This window comes from Protopterus annectens, chromosome 7.part0, assembly GCF_019279795.1.
Source record: "Protopterus annectens isolate FY-2018-M chromosome 7.part0, PAN1.0, whole genome shotgun sequence".
Lineage (NCBI taxonomy): Eukaryota > Metazoa > Chordata > Ceratodontiformes > Protopteridae > Protopterus > Protopterus annectens.
The window spans coordinates 41,961,551-41,981,612 of NC_056739.1; the positions used below are offsets into that span (position 1 = coordinate 41,961,551).

At 44.2% G+C, this 20,062-nt stretch overlaps 1 protein-coding gene across 1 annotated transcript in view; it reads right to left on the reverse strand.

The window, feature by feature from the left end:
* TMEM167B (transmembrane protein 167B) overlaps positions 1–17,767 on the reverse strand; it is a 316,219-nt gene extending 298,452 nt beyond the window's left edge. The window contains exon 1 of the mRNA XM_044076479.1: positions 17,562–17,767. Within this exon, the coding sequence (XP_043932414.1) occupies positions 17,562–17,571 (10 nt within the window). The 5' untranslated portion in view covers positions 17,572–17,767. The remainder of the gene's footprint in view (positions 1–17,561) is intronic.
* Between the last annotated feature and the right edge of the window lie 2,295 nt (positions 17,768–20,062).

Genomic DNA, 20,062 nt, shown 5'->3' on the forward strand with positions numbered 1-20,062 from the left:
AACACCTTCAGACTCCTCCTTCCTCTTACTGCAAATACTTAGCACCAGAGCCTCTCCATCATGGTAAGGTTTTATCATGTTAACATGGCACAATTTGTGCCCCTGCCTCCTACCTAACAGTTCTACCATGTAGTTATCACTGACCTTTCTTACTCCTTTGAAGGGTCCCTCCCAAGCTACCTGCAGCTTTTTGTCTGACAGGAATAAAGAACCATGACCTGCTGCCCCACAGCATACTCTCTAGCTCGAGTATTATTGTCATACCACCCTTTTTCTGTTGTTGGGCTTTTGCCAGGTTCTCCTAGGCCAAGCCCATGAGTTCGCTGAGACTTGTTCTGAGGTTTAGGATATATGCCACAACAGACTCCTTGGGGGATCACACTCACCCTCCCACTCATCCCGAATCAAAACTAGAGGTCCCCTCACCCCATGCCCAAACAGTACCTCAAAGGGGGAAAAACCTGTGGATTCCTGGGGCACCTTCATGTAAGCAAACAGCAGATGGGACAGATATTTGTCCCACTCCTTAAACTGGTCTGCAAATGCCCGTAGCATGGTCTTGAGTGTAGAGTTTAACCTATCATCCAGCCCACTAATCTGGAGATGGTAGGGGTAGTCTTTAGGTACTTCACCCCCAAAGTGCTTCCACAGACATGCCAGCATGTTTGCCATGAAATTGGCACCTCTGCCAGTCAGTATTTATTTTGGAAACTTACCTTGCTGAAAATCTCTAACAAAGCATTTGTCACCTTTTCTGCCATAATGGAGGACAGAGTCACCACCTCAGGGTACCTGGTATGATAATCTACTACCACTAAAATATACTTCTTCCCTATGGAACTTGAGGTACTCAAGAGGCCCCACAATATCCATAGCTACCATCTGAAACAGCTCCTCAATCACAGGCAAAGCCATCAAAGGAGCTTTCACCTTGTCTCCTGCCTTGCCTACCTTTTGGCAGTGCTCACAGCTCCTGCAGTAACCTGTTATCCCAGGCCAATAAAAGTTCTGCATAATATATATTTTTGTACAACTCTTTGCCAGGGTCATGGAGGTAATGGGGAAGGGAGTAACTGAACTCCAGAAGCAATAAAGGTCAGTAAATTTCTTCTGCAATTTGCAGAGGGTGAAAATTTTGAAAGTTTTATTCATATGTTTGCAAGGGTGTGTAAACAGTATAATGCTGACCAAGGGCTCTAGGTACAGTTCCTGACCCCCTTACTCCATGGTAAAATTGTAACTGCTATTTCTAAATTGTCTGATACTATTTTGCTTAAATTATAATACTGTTAAAAATAGTTTATTAGAGTATATTTTAAGTTAATAACTGCAGCTTACAGAAAAAAGTTTTGTGAGCACAGACGCAAGGCAGATGAAAGTGTGTGTAAATATATAAGCACTTATTTTCACAGATGGGTGAGTGGGTGTCAGGTCACATTTTTGAAGGGCTGGCAGACCTTTTGGTGAGGGAACAAGCCCTTAGCACTTTGCCTGAGGATAGGAGAATCTGGTTAGCAGATAGGGAACGTAATACCGCAGATGAGTCGGGGGAAAAGGGAGACCTTTACCTAGCAAGCAGGGCATCGCTGCACAGGAAACAGATACCCAGTGCTGCACATGGGTCTAAGGGAACCCATGGTGGGCAGCCTAAATTGCAACAACAGAGTCCGCCAGTAGCAGGGGAAGCCTCCAGTTCTGGTACACGGCCAAAACCAAGGCTTAAATGTTTTAAATGCAACCAGTAGGGCAATGTAGTATACAGATGTCCATGGAGGCAAGGTGGGAGAGCCAGTAAGTGGGAATGACAGAAAACCAGTAGTAAGTTGCCTGAAGACAACAAAGGTACCAAACTACCACAAGAGGTTACATACTATCTTAGTTGATGGGAAACAGGCCACTGCTAAGACAGACACAGCCTCTATCCTAACCATTATGAAGCCTGCAATGGTTAAAGAGGAGCACTACTTGCTTGGGTAGTCTACTCCAGTCAGGGCTTTAGGAGGGATCCCATTCCATACACCTCTGGTTAAGGTTCACCTTGACTGAGAGGCTGGAAAAGGAAGCAAGCAAGTAGGTGTGTTTGAGGATATCCCTGCAGATGTCCTGATAGGGAATGATTTTGATAATGCAGTACCTTGTGAGCATGCAGTTACACTCAGTCATGCTTACAGACAAGCATGTGGGTCTGGTAGCCTGGGGGGACTCAGACAGGCCACAGACTTGAAGCCAGGACTGGTGTGGTGGTTACTTCAGAGAGGGAGCTAACCTGTAGCAGTCAGACTGAAGGCGAGCCACAGCTGCTTGTGGCTAATGATGTTCCCTTGGACAGAGTGACTGCAAGGGCAGATGTAAGTAGTAGTACCCAGACTGACAGTGAGGCACCACTGTCAGAGAATACCAGACTTCTTGCGGAAGGGCAGCTAGGAAGGGTTTCAAAGACAAGAGTTGAGACAGGCTCAGCTCTCATAGTCAGCATTAGAAGGCCAGAGGGAGGTAGTCAGGAAGGTACCGGATTCTAAAGGGAAGGAGGATCTGTATACTGGGACAAAGTGTTACTGTATAGACAGTGGACCCCTGAGGGAGGGCTAGAGGGCGAGAGAGTACAGCAGTTGGTAGTGCCCAGAGCCTACCATCTGGCACTTCTAACCATAGCCCATGATATTCCCTTTGCAGGTCATAAAGCGCACCAAGAGACGTATTATGCAGAACTTTTATTGGCCTGAGATTTCCAGAGATGTAACAAGGTACTGCAGGACTTGTGAGCAGTGCCAGAAGGTAGGCAAGGCAGGAGACAAGGTCAAGGATCCTTTGATGCCTTTGCCTGTGATTGAAGAGCCATTTCAGAGGGTAGCTATGGATATTGTAGGGCATCTGAGTACCCTACGTTCCACAGGGAAGAAGTATATCCTAGTAGTAGTACACTATGCTACCATATATCCTGGAGGTGGTGGCCCTGTCCTCCATTGAGGCAGAAAAGGTGGAAAATGCTTTGTTAAGAGATTTTTCAGCAGGGTAGGTTTCCCAAAAGAAATAGTGACTGACAGAGGTACCAATTTCATGTCAGATCTGCTAGCTCATCTGTGGAAGCACTGTGGGATGAAGCACCTAAAGACCACCCCCTACCATCCTCAGACTAATGATCTGTTTGAGATGTTAAACTAAGACCATGCTACAGGCACTTGCAGACTAGTTTAAGAGGGAGTGAGACAAATATTTGCCCCATCTCTTGTTTGCTTATAGAGAGGTACCTCATGAATCCACAGGTTTTTCACCCTTTGAGTTACTGTACTGGCATAGGGTTAGGGGACCTCTAGATCTGATTTGTGATGAGTGGGAGGGTGAGAGTGAATCCCACAAGGAGTCTGCTGTGGTACATCCTAAATCTCAGGACAAGGGTCAGGGAACTTGTGGGCTTGGCCCAGGAGAATCTGGCAGAAGCCCAGCAGCAGAAAAGGTCTGGTATGACAGGAATGCTCGAGCTACAGGGTATGCTATGGGGCAGCAGGTAATGGTTCTCATTCCTGTCAGACACAAGCTGCAAGCAGCTTGGGAGGGACCCTTCAAAGTGAGAAAGGTAAGTGATGTTAACTACATGGTAGAACTTCTAAGCAGGAGACAGGACACAAACTGTACCATGTGAACATGATGAAACCTTACTATGACAGGGAGGCCCTTGTGCTGAGTATTTGCAGTGGATGGCAGGAGGAGTCAGAAGGATCTGGTGACTGATGTCCTTAGTGAGGGTCAGACCGACACCTCAGTGGAAGGGGTAGCAATAGCCCAGCAGCTATCTCCTACTAAAGTTCGAGAAATCCGAGCAGTGTTACAGGAGTTTGGGGACATGTTCACTGGGAAACAAGGGTGCACCCACCTTGTGCAGCACCATGTGGATACAAGGACCCCAAGGCCTATTAAGCAGGCCCTGTACAGGGTGCCTGAGAGAGTCAAACAGACTCGGAGGGAGGAGATACAGGAAATGTTGGCACTGGGAGTAATCCAGGAGTCCATCAGTCCCTAGGCCTCCCCAGTGGTGCTGGTACCAAAGAAAGATGGCAGCACCACATTTTGTGTAGACTACAGGAAATTAAATAGTCACACAGAGTCAGATGCTTACCCCATACCTAGGACAGATGAAGCCCTAGAGCAGCTGAGTGGGGCTAAGTATCTTAGCACTACTGATCTTACCAAGGGTTACTGGCAGGTGCCCTTGACTCCCAACGCCAGACAGAGGTCAGCCTTTGTGACTCCTTGTGGCTCGTATGAGTCCATGAAGATGCCCTTTTGGGATGGAAAATGCCCCAATGACTTGAGAGGCTGGTAGATTATATCCTAGCAGGAGATTTTGCCCTTGCTTACCTGGACGATATTGCCATCTACAGCCATTCCTGGCAAGAGCACCTTCAGCATGTCAGGTAGGTGCTGGGCAGACTACAGAGGGGAGGGTTGACCATTAAGCCAAGCAAATGTCAGGTGGGTATGGCAGAGGTCTCCTACCTGGGACAGAGTGAGGAGTGGTAAGATCAGGCCAGAACCTGCCAAAGTGGAAGCCATTAGGCATGGCCTGCACCTGCTACCAAAAAGCAGGTGTGGGCATTCTTATGGACAGCAGGATACTACAGAAAGTTCGTCCCCAGTTATACCATAGCTGTTCCCCTCACAGACCTGACAAGGAAAAACAGACCAGAAGGTAGTGTAACACAGCATGTGAGCAGGCATTCCAGAAGCTTAAAGAAGCTTTGGGAGGGCCCCCTGTGTTAGCCAGTCCACATTACAGCAAAGGATTTGTTGTGCAGGTGGATGCTTCAAACCATAGGGTGGGAGCTGTACTCGGCCAGGTTTCCTCATGGGGAGAAGAGCACCCAGTGATATATCTCAGTCGTAGGCTCCAACCCAGGAAGGAATGCTCTGCAGCTATAGAAAAGGAATGCCTAGCCATAGTGTGGGCACTGCAGAAACTTCAGCTTTATCTGTATGGAAGGAAATTCACTGCAGTTGCAGACCACAATTCCTTAACATGGCTACATCGAGCCAGCCAGCAAAATGCCAAGTTACTAAGGTGGAGCCTAGGGTTGCAGATATGACAGAACAGCACCACAGTGGGGTTAGCAATGCCAACGCAGATGGGCTCTCAAGACAAGGAATGGGTAATGTATTCCCAGTTAGGCTCAACCCTCTCAAGGGTTACCTGAAAAACTAGCTTGAGTGTTCGATGGGGGGAGAAATGTCATGAAAAGAGATGCTGTTAGCCAAGCTATCTGGAATTTTGTAAATAATTTTAGGCGAGGTTCAAATGACAAATTCACCACCATAACAGGAACAGGCAAGCAAAAACTGAGGATAATGCTACTCAATGCTAGAAGTCTAAATCTCAAAATGCACTCACTCGAGGCACTCCTTAAAATGGAGAACATCGATATCTATGCAGTGACAGAGACCTGGATCAAGGCTCCAGACAGCACCCCTGCACTACCAGGCTATAACTCATACCACACTTTTCGGCCATGTAACCTGGACCAAAACACCAAAGGCGGAGGTGTGTCCATATTCATTAAGGATATCCACACCTCCAGGCTAGCTGCTCAGCATAACGCATCCGAGGTTATTCAAGTGCAACTAACTCTGGCCAAAACTGCAATCCAAATTGTAGCTTGCTACAGATCCCCCACCATGCCCCAGGATTCCCACTGCTACAGATCCCCCACCATGCCCCAGGATTCCCACTCCCCTTTTCTTGATGTACTGGAAAATATTAGGGTTCAAGCAAACACCCTAATAATGGGTGACTTCAACGACCCCACCATTAACTGGGAAAACTACTTGTGTACCAACTCCTTAGCTCAACGCTTTCTGGAATTCATAAACTCCAATGCCCTGGATCAACTTATCCACACCCCCACCAGGGGCAACAATATCCTAGACCTAGTCATTACCAACATGAGTGACCGGTGTTCACACCTGAAGTCAACTCCTCGTTGGTCCGATCTGACAATAAGCTAATCACCCTTGATATCCACATCCTGCCCCCAGCCCCATTAAGGAAACCACAGTAAAAAAATTCTCCAAAGCCAACTTCATGCTTAAGACAGAAGTGGTGAACTTCATGACGCCCATGCAGATGGACAATACAGTTACAACTGCTGAATCCTACACAAATGCACTCTATAAGCACTTACGAGTGCATGGATAGTGCTATCCCAAACGGAACCAGGACGCTATCCTCCAAAAAAAAGGAAGCCAATCTGGTGTTCCCCTGCCATAAAGAAACTGTACAACAGAAGGAAGAAACTGTTGCAAAACAGAGTAAAATCCCATGAGTGGAGGAGCTCCCTGGTCAGCCTCAGTAAGAAGCGGAGATCCCTTATAAGATCCTCCAAAGCTAGCTACAAAAACAAAATTGTCACTAATTCTAAGGGCAACCACAGAGCATTCTATAGGTATGTCAAGAATCTCAATGGCAACACCCAGATCTGCTCTGAGTTACAGCACAACGGCATGAAAATTACAGAACCAACTGATATTGCCAACATCCTGGCAGATAGGTTCAGTGATAACGTTACCCCGCTCTCACTCCCTAAAGGGCCCATATCTATACAGGAAGAATGCACAGTCCCTATAATCACAACTATGCAGGTAAAAGCTGCACTCTCTAAAGTGAAAAACACAGCATCCATGGGACTGGACAACATCCCAGGCTGCGTTTTACATGAACTTCAGAACAAACTGGCTCCCCACCTAAGCACCATGTTCAATAACAGCCTTGCATCAGGCTTTGTGCCCACTGAATGGCACACAGCAACAGTTGTCCCACTCCACAAAGGGGGAGCCACCATCAGCCACCACTGATCCCGGGAACTATCGCCCTATTAGCCTGACGAGCCTGGTCTGCAAGGCCATGGAATGCATCATCATAAACATCAACATTGGTAACCTCCAAACTCTGAATCCCACCCATTTCGTGTTTGTGAAAAGCAGATCATACCGCCTGAACCTGATCGACTTCTTTGAGGCAGTCACCAAAGCCGTAGATGAGGGTAAGGTGGTTCACACAGCCTATCTTGACCTCGCCAAGGCTTCCAACACCATCCCCCATTCTGGAATTATAGCTAAACTCACTAAACTAGGTATAAATCCATACATCACAAGATGGGTTGCCAACTGGCTCACTGACAGAACCCACACTGTAAAAGTTGCAGACTTCAAATCTGACCTCAAACCAGTGACAAGTGGAGTACCACAGGGTTCAGGCCTGGGACCTCTCCTGTTTGGTATCTATTTCTCTGAAGTACAGGCTAACACAGAAGGCCTCTGGCTAACGAAGTTCTCAGATGACCGCAAACTAGGAGTCATAGTCAAGTCCCCAAATGATGTGGACATCCTACAGAAGGGCCTCGCTGAGACAGATAGAGCCATGGCCTCAAGCTCAATGCCAAAAAGTGCAGTGTCATCCTCTTTGGTAAAAACTCTGTACCCAAGAACTACCACATAGGCAGCAATCTACTTAACACCGAATGTGTGATAAAAGACCTTGGGACTCAGGTGGACAGTAGTCTCTCCTTTGATAGTCACATCGCCACAGTAGTCAGGAAGTCCTTCTATGTGGCACACCTCATCATAAAGGGGTTCTCATCCAGGAAAAAAAAAAAAAAAAAAAAAAAAAAAGAGGTCATCCTCTACTCGACACTCATTAGACCCATTATACAGTAAAATGCCCCTTTTGGAATGTACCTCACAAGACATCTGCAGCAGCTGGAAAGGCCACAGAAGTACCTCACAAAAAGAGGATTACTGGCCTTAAACAAATGCCCTACACTGACCGTCTCAAAAAACTTCCAGCTTTACTCCATAGCATATCGCCTACTCCGAGGTGATCTCTGCCTGACATACAAAGCTATGTCAAACCCAGAGCTGTTGGACATGCTACACCTAAAGAAGTCCCAATCCCTCCAAGCTACACGCTTTGGGGACCTAAACTTTGTCACCACAATAAACAGGACATGCTGGAGGGATAGATTCCTGTCCCAGAGACTTCCCATACTCTGGAACAGGTTACCCATCTATGTCAAGCAAAGTTCTTCATTAACACTCTTCAAGAAAAATCTTGATGAGTGGATGGGAAATAGGAAATATACCCCAGGGATCACTTCTGTGTCTCTGCTCGACAGTGGCACAGGAAAATAACTTTCTTGGGCGGTGTAAGCCAGGGAACCTTGTTGGCTAGGCTTACGTACGCCCTTGGGCCGATAGCCTAGTACCTACCTATGAACCTACCTATGAACCTATAATTAAATGCCATTTGTGAATATCAACATGATTCATATGCTTGTGTTACAAACGTATTAGAACTGTATGTCATACAAGATGGTTTGCACAGACATTTGCTAAGGAGATATTTTGTAAAGTACTGAACTAAAATGTAACTACAGCATGCCCTATTGGAAAATCACAGAAATGTACCTGCACTACTGTAACTGTTTATATGTATGTATTTTAACAATGGAAACAAACACAAGAGTTTAGCTTCAGAAAAACAGCTGAAATTAAAATTACTTTATGGCCACATAATAAAAGGAAAAACAATAAAGCCAGCAACTGAATGGCTGTGAAAAAGTAGTTTATTAGTCAAACATCAGTCAGACTTCAATCTCACAGACTGGTTTCGGCATAGAGTTAGCTTAGCCTTCAGTGTGATAAAACAAAAGCAAAAAAGAAGTCCTTTAATACATAAATATTAAATTAGAAACAAAAACCAATAGACATGATTGGTGAACTCATGAATAAATAATAGACCATTCAAAGATGTTCATTAAGTCCTGGATAAAAAAATGAACCCAACTTAATTATCCATTTTTTCTCTTTAATATCTAATTTCTTATGCCAACCCGATTTCACTGTGCGATCACCTAGAATTTTATCTATAACCAAAAAATGAAACCTTGCTGTGGAATGTTTTAATGTATGCTTATAAAGCGCATTGCTAGATTTTTTACATTTTAGATCACTGAGATGCTCAGAGATGCATAGCTTAAATGGCCTTGATGTTTGTACTACATAAAAAAACAGCAACTGCAACATGCCATATAAATTATCCAATCGCTATTGCAATTAGCAAAAAAATTGATATCATATACAGTACTACAGTTGCTGCTAGAAAATTCTTTGGTTTTTAAAACATGTTTGCAATTGTTACAATGGCCACAAGGCACACACCCAATAAGTTTGTCCCCAAGCAAAGTGGTTGGTGTAATCTTTAACAGCATAGATTGGGAATGATGTTTGTAATGATTGAAATAAGTACCTAGGTTATTACCTTTCCTAAAAGAAAAAGAGCAATTTTGTGGTATAACAGAAGATAACACAGGATCAGCAGAAAGAATATTCCAATTGTTTTTAATAATATTAATAAATTGCCCAATATTCCTTCCATAGGTGGTAGTAAATCTGACTGATGTTTGACTAATAAGCTACTTTTTCACAGCCATTCAGTTGCTGGCTTTATTGTGTTTCCTGAGTATCTTTTCTGGCCGTGCAATTTTCTCCGTGCAGGGGACTGTTTTTCGCGCACATAATAAAAGGATATTATCTTTCAGTTTCAGTGCAGTAACAAGCACAATTAGACAGAGGCACAGTAAACTAAACCTTAAAAAGGGCACAGTATACTCAAATCATGGGGTGGCGTAAGCCATACAGAATCGGGCTAGGCTTATAATTGCCCCAGGGCAGATAGCCTAGCATGAACCTATGAACAATGTCTGGAACTAGAAGTTTGTTTGTACTGGCTTGGAAGTGTTTATTGTTTCATGACTTCCAGAATTTGCCTTGTACCTAAGAAAGGCCATTGTTTATGTATTTTCACAGGTCGATGCTAAATACCACCAGCACATCAATGGTTGTTTTTCACCTGGGATAGAGTCAGATGACAAGAAGTGAGGTCATCCTGCAAGCTACCCCAGCAGTTACATTTGAGATATTAATTTAAGAACTCTCTGAGAGAGACTGTGTATTCTGTATTTTCTTTGGCCTGACAACATCATAAGACCCACTCAGCACATCTGTCTTGCTTGCTCTGTAAGTAAGTTAACTAGGATATGGTAATTCTCTAGCTAGAGTCAGGAATACAGCAAAGCTTAATTTAGAGGTTTTGCTTTATTTATTTGAGACTGCCCTACAATGATGTTTTAAATATCTCCTGTGATTTTGAACTCTGAGGTTACCGTGATTATATACTAAATATTTTCTTGTTCTTTTATTATTAAATATATTTAAACCTTTCATTGTGGCTGATATTTGTGAATCATATTTAAATTCTGAGAGTACTTGCATATTTATTTGGTGACACTGTGGGCCACTCCTAATAGCCTTGCTCTTGGTCAAACTACCACTTGTATTGATAGTAACATTATACAGTAAGATTGGACACCATTTGTTAAGGGCCTTAAAGTAGCTGATAAAGAGATGATAACTACCTTAGAGTTTGGGCAAATAGGGGCATAGCTATTAAACTTGTGCCAGCCTTTCCCAGTTGTGTGTGTGTGTATCTGTTATCCTCCCAACGCATGTCCCCCACTGGTGCTAGTGGTGAGGACTGAGGCTCCTTGATTACTGAGCCAGAGGTGGGGCGTCACAACTGGTACTGGTGTGTATGGGCTTTTAAAGGTTCATAGGCAGGTGCCAGGCTAACAACCCTTGTGTACCATTTTAAACCTAGTCCTTTTCCCTTTTTGTGCTCAAAATAACTTATCCCACTTGGTTATAGATTTGGCTTTTCCCATCGTCAATAATTATCTTACCCCTATCATATCATACATAACTTGAAGGTACTCACGTATGTGACAAAGCATGTAGAACCTGCATCTGTCCATTAGCAGTACAGGGTAACAGCCTTGGGGTAAATTTTCTGTTTCCCTTCCATGAATCTAAGCTGCACTTGAATATGATGTGGATGAACTTTTGTTTTATGTGGATGGGACTCCATACCAGCTGTATCCTCTGCGAAATATACCTGTACCTCCTGTTCTGCTGTTACAGAAGAGGTTTATATTCCTAGACTGAATATTTCTTATGCCATTTGACTTGCTAATGTGCAGTAAATCCATCAGTAATGGGTCAGAGGATGCCTTGTATGCCAGACACATGTCACCTCTTAGTCTGGAGAATACATACAGAGTATACTGACATGGCTTTCATTTGGTCCATGTATGCGTAGGCCTTGTTTCCTTTTAGTAAGGCAAGGGGAAGCATTACATTCAATGACTGGCCTAATGAGGGCTGAGTAAAGAGGGGCAATGACATCCCTAGATCTACACATAATCCCTTATCCACATAAGTTCCCAACTCCCGAATAACTGGGTCAACTCTGAGGAGTTAATTGTCAATATGATAACTCCCTGGGATAGAGGACTTCCCAAAGGATACAATAATGTATTTTCTAGCATTTAGTTTCAGTCCATGTTTTTGGCACCAGTTATTTCAGACAAACATTCTTGCAGGACTACCAAGTTATTTGGGGATTTAATGACTACTCCTTGCTTGCAGTTATCTGCAAATATTGTCAGCCAGAGTCCTTTGGCATTGGCTTTCACTTCAGAAAAAAAGATGCCAAACAGGAGATGTTCCTCTGGGACTTTTGAAGGCCTGACTACTATGACATGACCTAGGACATCAGCACTGGTCTGACCTCTGGGGAACTATGATGAGGTACAAAAGCTTGTCACAGCAAGACAAGTCTGCCAGATTTATTGAACACAGACAATGCCTCCTGGCCAAAAACTGTACTGAGAACCTCTTGCTGTAAAGTGACAATGCTACTCACTTTGCAGCCCAGAAGTGCACAGTTGTAGCTAAAAGCCACTTTTGGGTGACACAATGTGGCTAATAATTAATATGCTAAAGCTAAAAGACTAGTCTCGGTCAGGAAGACGACATTTGTTTTACACCACAGTGATTTAGCAAACAGCTGTCACATGACACATACCTTCAAAAAGACAGTGAAATATGGCTCCTCGACATCCATACTGTAAATCCCTGGCCACAACCCAACCTGCAAACTACCATCTCTTACTTATTCCAACTGCAAGGCTGTAACTTTTAGAAATTTGGTACAAGATCTGCTTTGTTCATAGGCTCATAGATAGGTACTAGGCTATCTGCCCGAAGGCATTTGTAAGCCTAGCCAGAGTGTGTCAACTTTCGCCACCCCATTGATTAATTAACTGAGCCTCTGTCAAGAAGAGCCAATGAAGTGATCCCAGGGGTGTATTTTCTGTTACCCATCCACTCATCAAGGTTTCTCTTGAAGAGTGTTAGTGAGGGGCTCTGCCTAATGTAGTTAGGAATTCTGTTCCAAAGCATGGGGAGTCTCTGACATGAATCAATCCCTCCAGCATGTTCTATTTATTGTTGTGACGAGGTTTAGCTCACTAGAGCGAGTGGCTCACAGTGACTTGGATTTCTTTAGGTGGAACATGTCCATCAATTCTGAGTTGGACATGGCTTTGTAAGTCAGGCAGAGATCACCTCTGAGTAAGCGATATGCCACTGAGTACAGACAGAGTTTTTCCAGTCAGGCTGCATAGGACATATGTTTGAGGCCAGTAATACTCTTGGTGAGGTACTTTTGTGGTCTTTCCAGCTGTTGGAAGTGTCTTGTGAGGTACACCCCAAATGGGGCATTGTACTCTATGATGGGTCTGATGAGTAGAAGGGCACTATAACCTCTTTATTTCTAGATGCGAACCCTTTAGTAATTAGATGGCCTACATAGAAGGATTTCCTAACTACTTTGGCAATATGATTGTCAAAGGAGAGATTACTATCTACCTCGGTTGCCAGATCACTTATTACCTCTTCTGTATTAAGGGGGCTGCCACTTATGTGGTAATTTACTGGTGTTTTGTTTTTCCCAAATGGGATGACTATGCATTTTTTGGCATTTAGCTTGAGACCATGACTTTGACACCAAGTGTCCGTCTCAGTAAGGCCCTTTTGGAGAATGTCCATGTCAGCCGGAGAGTCAATTATTGCTCCCAGTTTGCAGTCATCGGCGAATGTGGTTAGCCATAGTCCTCCTGTGTTTGCCTGTACTTCTGAGAAGTATATGCCGAACAGTAGGGGTCACAGGACCGAGCATTGTGGGACACCACTTGTGACTGGTTTAGAGTCGGACCTGGAGCCCGCTATTCTTATCGTGTGAGTTCTGTCTGTAAGCCAGTTGGCAACCCATCTCGTGACGTAGGGGTTTATGTTCAGGCTGGTGAGTTTTTCTATAATTCCCGAGTAGGGAATGGTGTCAAAAGCCTTGGCGAGGTCAAGGTAGGCTGTGTGAACCACCTTCCCCTCATCTATGGCCTTGGTGACTGTCTCGAAGAAGTCAACCAGGTTTAGTAGGCATGATCTGCCCTTAAAGCCAAACTGGGTCGGGTCAAGTGTTTGTACGTACCCAATGTCTTTGTTAAGGAGTTCCATGATGATGCGCTCCATAGCCTTGCGGACCAGGCTAGTCAGGCTTATGGGGCAATAGTTACCAGGGTCATTTGTGGCCCCTCCTTTGTGGAGCGGAATAACCTTTGCTGTGCGCCATTCTATGGGCATGTAGCCTGTGGAGAGGCTGAGGTTGAATAGTGTGTTTAGGTGGGGGGTTAGTTTGTTCTGTAGTTCGTGCAAGACGCAGTCTGGGACACATCTGGCCCTATTGATGCTGTGGTTTTGAAAGGGCTGTTTTCACCTGTGCGTCTGTGATTTCCGGGACACTACACTTTTCCGGTATTGTTGTGGGCCCTTTTGGGGGTGAAGTTTGCACTGAATCTATCTGCCAGGATGTTGGCAATATCAGTAGGTTCGGTATATTTTGTGCTATTTTGCACTAGCTCAGAGCATATCTGCGAGTTGCCACTTAGATTCTTGAGATAGCTAAAGAAGGCTTTGTGGTTATCTTTCGAATCCTTGGCTATTTTTCGTTCAAAGTTAGCCTTGGATGATTTTATAAGGGACCTTAGTTTCTTACTGACACTGATCAGGGATGTCTTTCCTTCTTGGGATTTGCTTTTTTTCTGAACTAGTTTTCTCCTTTTATTGTATAGCCTGTTTATGGCAGGGGTCCACCAGACTAGTTTCTTTCTCTTAGGGGAGTGAGTCTTGGTTTTGCTAGGGATGGCACAATCCATGCATCCTTATAGGTGCTCATCTAATGCATTTGTAAAGGTTCCTGCATCTTGGACACAGTTATCCTTTAGCGTGGGGGCTGTGAAACTTACCACCTCTGTCTTAAGTAAGGTGAAGTTTGCTATAGAAAAGTTTTTCACTGTGGTTTCCTTGGTTGGGAGTGGTGGTGTGGTGTGGACATCCAGAGTGATTAGTTTATGATCTGATCTAACAAGTGACGGGTTGACCTCCAGTGCGGAACACCTGTCGCCCATGTTGGTGGTGATCAGGTCCAATACGTTTTCACCTCTGGAAGGGGAGTTTACCAGCTGATCCAGGGCATTAGAGTCGATAAATTCCAGGAAGCGCTGGACCTGGGAGTTTGTACTTGAGTAGATTTCCCAGTTAACGGTAGGGTAACTGAAATCGCCCAATATTAGGGTGTTCGGTAGGACCTTCATGTTTTCCAGTGTCTCCAGAAAGGCAGACTGCTGGTCCTGGGTCATGGAGGGTGATCTGTAGCAGGCCACAATTTGCACTGCAGATTTGCCCGATGTTAGTTGCACATGGATGAAATCAGAGGTATCATGCTGCGCCACTAACCTGGAGGTGTAGGTATCATTGATGAACATGGATACACCCCCTCCTTTTGTGTTTCAGTCCATGTTCTGTGGCCGAAATGTGTGGTATGAGTTGGAGCCCGGTAGTGCTGGGGTGCTCTGTGGAGCCTTGAACCAGGTTTCAGTTACTGCACAGATGTCGACGTTCTCCATATTGAGGAGTGCTTCGAGCGCATGCATTTTGAGATTTAAACTCCTGGCGTTGAGTAGCATAACCGTCATTTTTTTTTATTTGTGCTGTTTATGGGGATGGGTTTGACTTTTGATCCTTGCCTAAAAAAAGGCACTATGGGGGCAGCAAGAGCCTTGGCCAGTATTTGAAAGCCTAGGGGTGACAGATGCAAGCCGTCTCTTGCGAAGCAACGAGGCTTGTCGAGTATGTCGTCCCAGGCTGACAGACACTGGATCCCCTTTTGAATGACACCAGAAGCTTAGCCAATTGTTGAAATTGATCATTTTTTTCTTTATACGGAGGTATCATTCTTGGTGAGGGCAGGAAGATACTCAGGGTTAAGGTCATACCCGCCTGGGCTACATGATCAGAGAGCTCTTCCTTGTTTCTTTTCATGTAGACCAGGGAAGTACATCTCAGGTCATTCACACCAACATGAACAATGACAGAGGCATATTTGTACTTGTTCTGGAAGGACCTGAGTGCTTGTGTTATGTGGTGGATTCTGGCTCCTGGCAGGCAGCTAACAGTAACCCTCTCCTTGTCCAGCCTAGTGGGTGGAACATCAGTGTGCCTGACTATAGAGTCGCCTATTTCTAGTGTGTTAGGTATGTTATTTCGCCTTAAGGGCTGTGATTGTGCGGCACACTGACTTTGTGTTTTATGTGTTGTCTGGTTTGTGACGGGAGGAGCAGGTTTTTTGGGTGTCTGCTTTGGAGGTCTCTGATGCTTTTGCAGGTTACTATTTAGAGCCTCAGAGTATGATTTTGTGCATTTATGTGTATTTTTTGCCAGTGCTGGTTTTGTATATCTATGTGAGGCTGGAGGTGTATTGAAAGTGTTAACCTTCTCCTCATGACTTGCCTGTTACAGTCTTGGGTGGAGGGAGCTTAGCCTCCAATTTAGCTATACAATTGCATCTCTTGCATATGTTAATGTTTTGTGGTAGGAGAAGAGGGTTGTCTGCGTACATAAGGCAGTTGTAACATTGCCTCAGGATACCCAGGTTCACCAGCTGGACTGGAGAGTATACCTGAAATTGCCCTTTGGTCATGCCTTAATAGTAGGGTGAGCTGCTTGGTTGGTGAGGGGTGAATATTGAGCCTTGCCCTGCTGGGCAATCAAGTGTCGGGGTATATTAGTGCTTGCTATTAGGTCTGAGCAAGTGCTGGACTGTAGGATGCTTTTTAAGTGCTTAAGCTGAGAGTTAGACTACTTTCAAGGGAAAAACTAAAGAGGAGACTTGGTGGAACCAGCAATAAATTTAGCCCTAGCTAACCGGCGCTACACACATGTGCAAAACTGTGCAAACGCGGTTTTTACAGCAGGGAAATGAAAGATAGAAATTAGCCCAAAATGGCCTCTAAACTACTAACTTCTTGGTCTGGAACCACTCTTCCAGGGACAGATGGCTGCTCAAAGCTTCCTCGCTCACAGGTGAGCAGAGAAACCTCCTTCTATCCAAGTAAGGTATGGGCAACTCAGAAACTTGTAACGCAGCCCTGAATTTAGCACTAGCCTGAAAACTGGACTATACTAGCTTAGAAAAGTGGGAAACAAGGAAATTTTTTTTCTTTTCTTATTTTTTGTGTGCGTATAAAGCAATGCATGTCTTTCTTTAACTACACACAGCCTCAGAGTAGGAGGTGGAATAGGAGCACAGTCCTTACAGCACCACCCAACCTTGTAAAAACACTTGTCACGTTTCCATTTTGCTGCACAATATTCATACAGTTAGTAGAAGAAATCCATTAGATGTGGATTAAACAGCACATCCTCCTGGTGACTGTTCAGAACGTACAGCCAATGCTATTTTCTGAGAGGAATACTCATTTCCCAACAGTTTAAATCAAAGACTAAACTTCAAAAAGTGCATAAAAGCTACTTCTCTACTTAGTAATACGGTGCATTTCAAATCGGACTTGACCAAACTGCTGCATTTATGTTACTTTTCTTACAACAACATAAGAGAAAACACCTAAAATATTTAAACAGTATTTACATAAGTGTTATGGGTGCTGAATACAAACACGTAAGCCAAACATTAAGACACAAATTCAGTGTATACCCATCATGGAAAAGTAAAGTAAACTAAACTGTCCTGTGCGGAAACCCAAACAGTAAAAAATTGTACTTACAAAGTACAAGATCTACCTACAGATACAAGGGGAAAAAAAAACAGCTACAGATAGAGCTGAAATTAGCCTAAATATATATGCTACACTGTTTGGAGTCAACGCCGTTTTAGCCAGTGGTTGAGGTGTTTACATCCAAAGCAACCCCAGAAAATAGCACAACTGTTTTCATCTTTAGAAGTGATTGCCCCTGTCAGGAATAGCCCAACGACCGAAAATACAGATGTTACTAAGTCTTCAGACTCCGCATCAGTGTGCTGCATTCTTGTTTACAAATCACACGGTCCTGTCACTTTTCTGAGGACACCCAGATAAGTAAATAATGTAAGAAAACAGACTGATACGACAATGTCCGTTTTAAAAGTGGGCATGAAACAACAGATCCAAACATAAAATATAAGGCAACCACAACACCACCATGGTGGCCACGTCCACACCTGTAATCCTGAACTACTTCCTGCTTATCAGGCCCGACGCTGGCCTCTAAAATGAACTTACCGTTGGTCATTTTGTAGTACGGCCGTACGTCCGGCTACCCGCACTCTAACCCAGCGGGTATCAGCTCCCCTCACTATCAGTAGGTAACGTTAACGTTGCTATGGGGACTTCCTCATACGTGAACCTTCTCTGTCGCCTGCAAAACATATCTAGGTGCGGCAGCCGAGCGTCGAGCTATTCACCTCAAGCTAGACAGGAGAAATCGAACGAATGACAGCAGGGTTAGTACGTCTAGCGATGGTGAACATACACCAGTTTTTATCACTTAGGGTTTCTAAATCTTTGAAAGATTTGTCAATAGGGTGGTGGAAAGGCAATAAAGGAGAACACTAACTGTATTAGTGCTTTTGCGTAGCTCTCAGAATGTTACGGTAGTTGTGTAACATCTTGAAGATGGTGCAAATCATCTCAACTTTAGCTCTTTTTTCAAATATATATATTTTATCGTAAAGATAAATAATTATTTGTATTACAATAATAACCAGAACATATGCTAGAATATTTATAACAGTGTATAAAAAATGATAACACCGATAAACTGACAAACAACAGCCTTAACTTCTTTGCTCGAGAAACCTGGACAAAACTAAAAATAATGGGTTGGAAACGACCATAATCAGGTACGAAGATTACTCGTAAGGCACGTAAAAAGTCAATATCCCAACAGGTTTCGCATCAACACCTCATTTTTTTTCCTGAGCAACAACAAATTATACCATACTTCTCAACTCTCCGTGAAATGGACTCAACATCTACCTCTGCCCTTCCTAATCCCGTTTACAACTGGTGATTTTTGTGGGAAATTGTGGGTTGCACTGAAAAAAAAATGAAAATAATTAAAATTACAGTTTTCTTTTACTTCACAAATAGGTGTTAATTGTCTGATATGAGTAGTACTAATATTTTAAAAAGCAGCCTTGATTTGTTTCTGTTCTTGTCCCTGATTCTAGAGATAAACTGTTAAGTTCTGTATATGAAATAAGAAGTTATGTACTCACCATAACGTTCCATCTGAGTAGGTAAACTTCATTTGTCAGCAACCTATGGGTTATCGGATCTGTATTGGATCCGAGCCGGCAGTTTCCAGCAGCTAAGATCCGAGCTCCAACTCCTCCCCCTTACCCATAACTCCCTGCCATCCCTTCCTGACCTCAGATCGAGTTTGCCTAAAACAAGGCTTGCAATCGCAACCTGCCTAGAGTAAACCGGGTACAACCTACCGAGAAGCAGGAACACCAAAAAACATCCGAAGAGGACAGGGGGACGAAGGGAGAGACAGTTGCTGACAAATGAAGTTTACCTACTCAGATGGAACGTTATGGTGAGTACATAACTTCTTAATCTGAAGTAGTTAACTTCATTTGTGCATCAACCTAACAGAGTCCCCAGCTACCTGAATCTTGGGAGGCCCTCAAGGAAGGATGTTCCGGAGCATAGCCAAAGGATGCTCTCCCTCTGGAAACCAGATCTAACTTGTAGTGGTTTATAAAAGTGTGAGATGAGGCCCACGTGGCAGCCGAGCAAATGTCATCCAACGAAACTCTAGCCCGAAAAGCAGCAGAGGTAGAAACAGACCGAGTTGAATGGGCATGGACTCCCTGAGGAGCAGGCCTGCCAGAACTCTCATAAGCCAAGAGAATACACTGAGAAATCCACCTGGATAGTGTGACTTTAGAAACAGCTTTCCCCAAACTGGATTTAGCAAAGGACACAAATAACTGATCTGAACGTCTATGACCGGCTGTCCTGTGCAGATAAAATCTCAACTGTCTGTGTACATCCAAAGAGTGTAATTTGAATTCGCCCTTATTTTGGTAATTAGGGAAGAAGACTGGCAAATTAATAGACTGATTAATATTAGTCTCGGAAGCAATTTTGGGGAGAAAAGAGGGATTGGTCCTGAGGAATACCCTATCCTTGTGGAAAATCAAGTACGGAGGCTTGGCACAAAGGGCTTGAAGCTCTGAAACCCTTTTTGCCGACGTGATAGCAACAAGAAAGGCCATTTTCCAGGACAAGAACTTGAGATCTACCGAGGCAGCAGGCTCGAAGAGAGGAGCTGTTAAGGCCTGGAGCACCAGTGATAAGTCCCAAGGAGGAATCACCTCTTTCACCGGGGGCCTTAGTAGGAAGGTGCCTTTTAAGAAGGCCTTACATAATCTGGATGAAGTCAGAGGGCCAAGATCACATCCAACGTGGTAATGAGCGATAGCCGCCAACTGTACTTTGACTGTGGAAGAGCTAGCACCTTTATCAAATAGTCCCGACAGAAAATCCAGCACAGCTGGTAACGGAGCTGTGAAAGGATCTAGGTTCTGATGTTTGGCCCAAATAGAAAAACATTTCCATTTGCTACGATAAACCTTCATAGTAGATGGCTTGTGGGCCGCCACTAGGATCGCTTTGACCTGGGTAGAGATACCAGGAGTCCGAACTAACAGTGGAACTGGATCAACCAAGCTGTGAGCTTGAGGTTGTCCAGGTTCGGGGTTGGTAGGCCC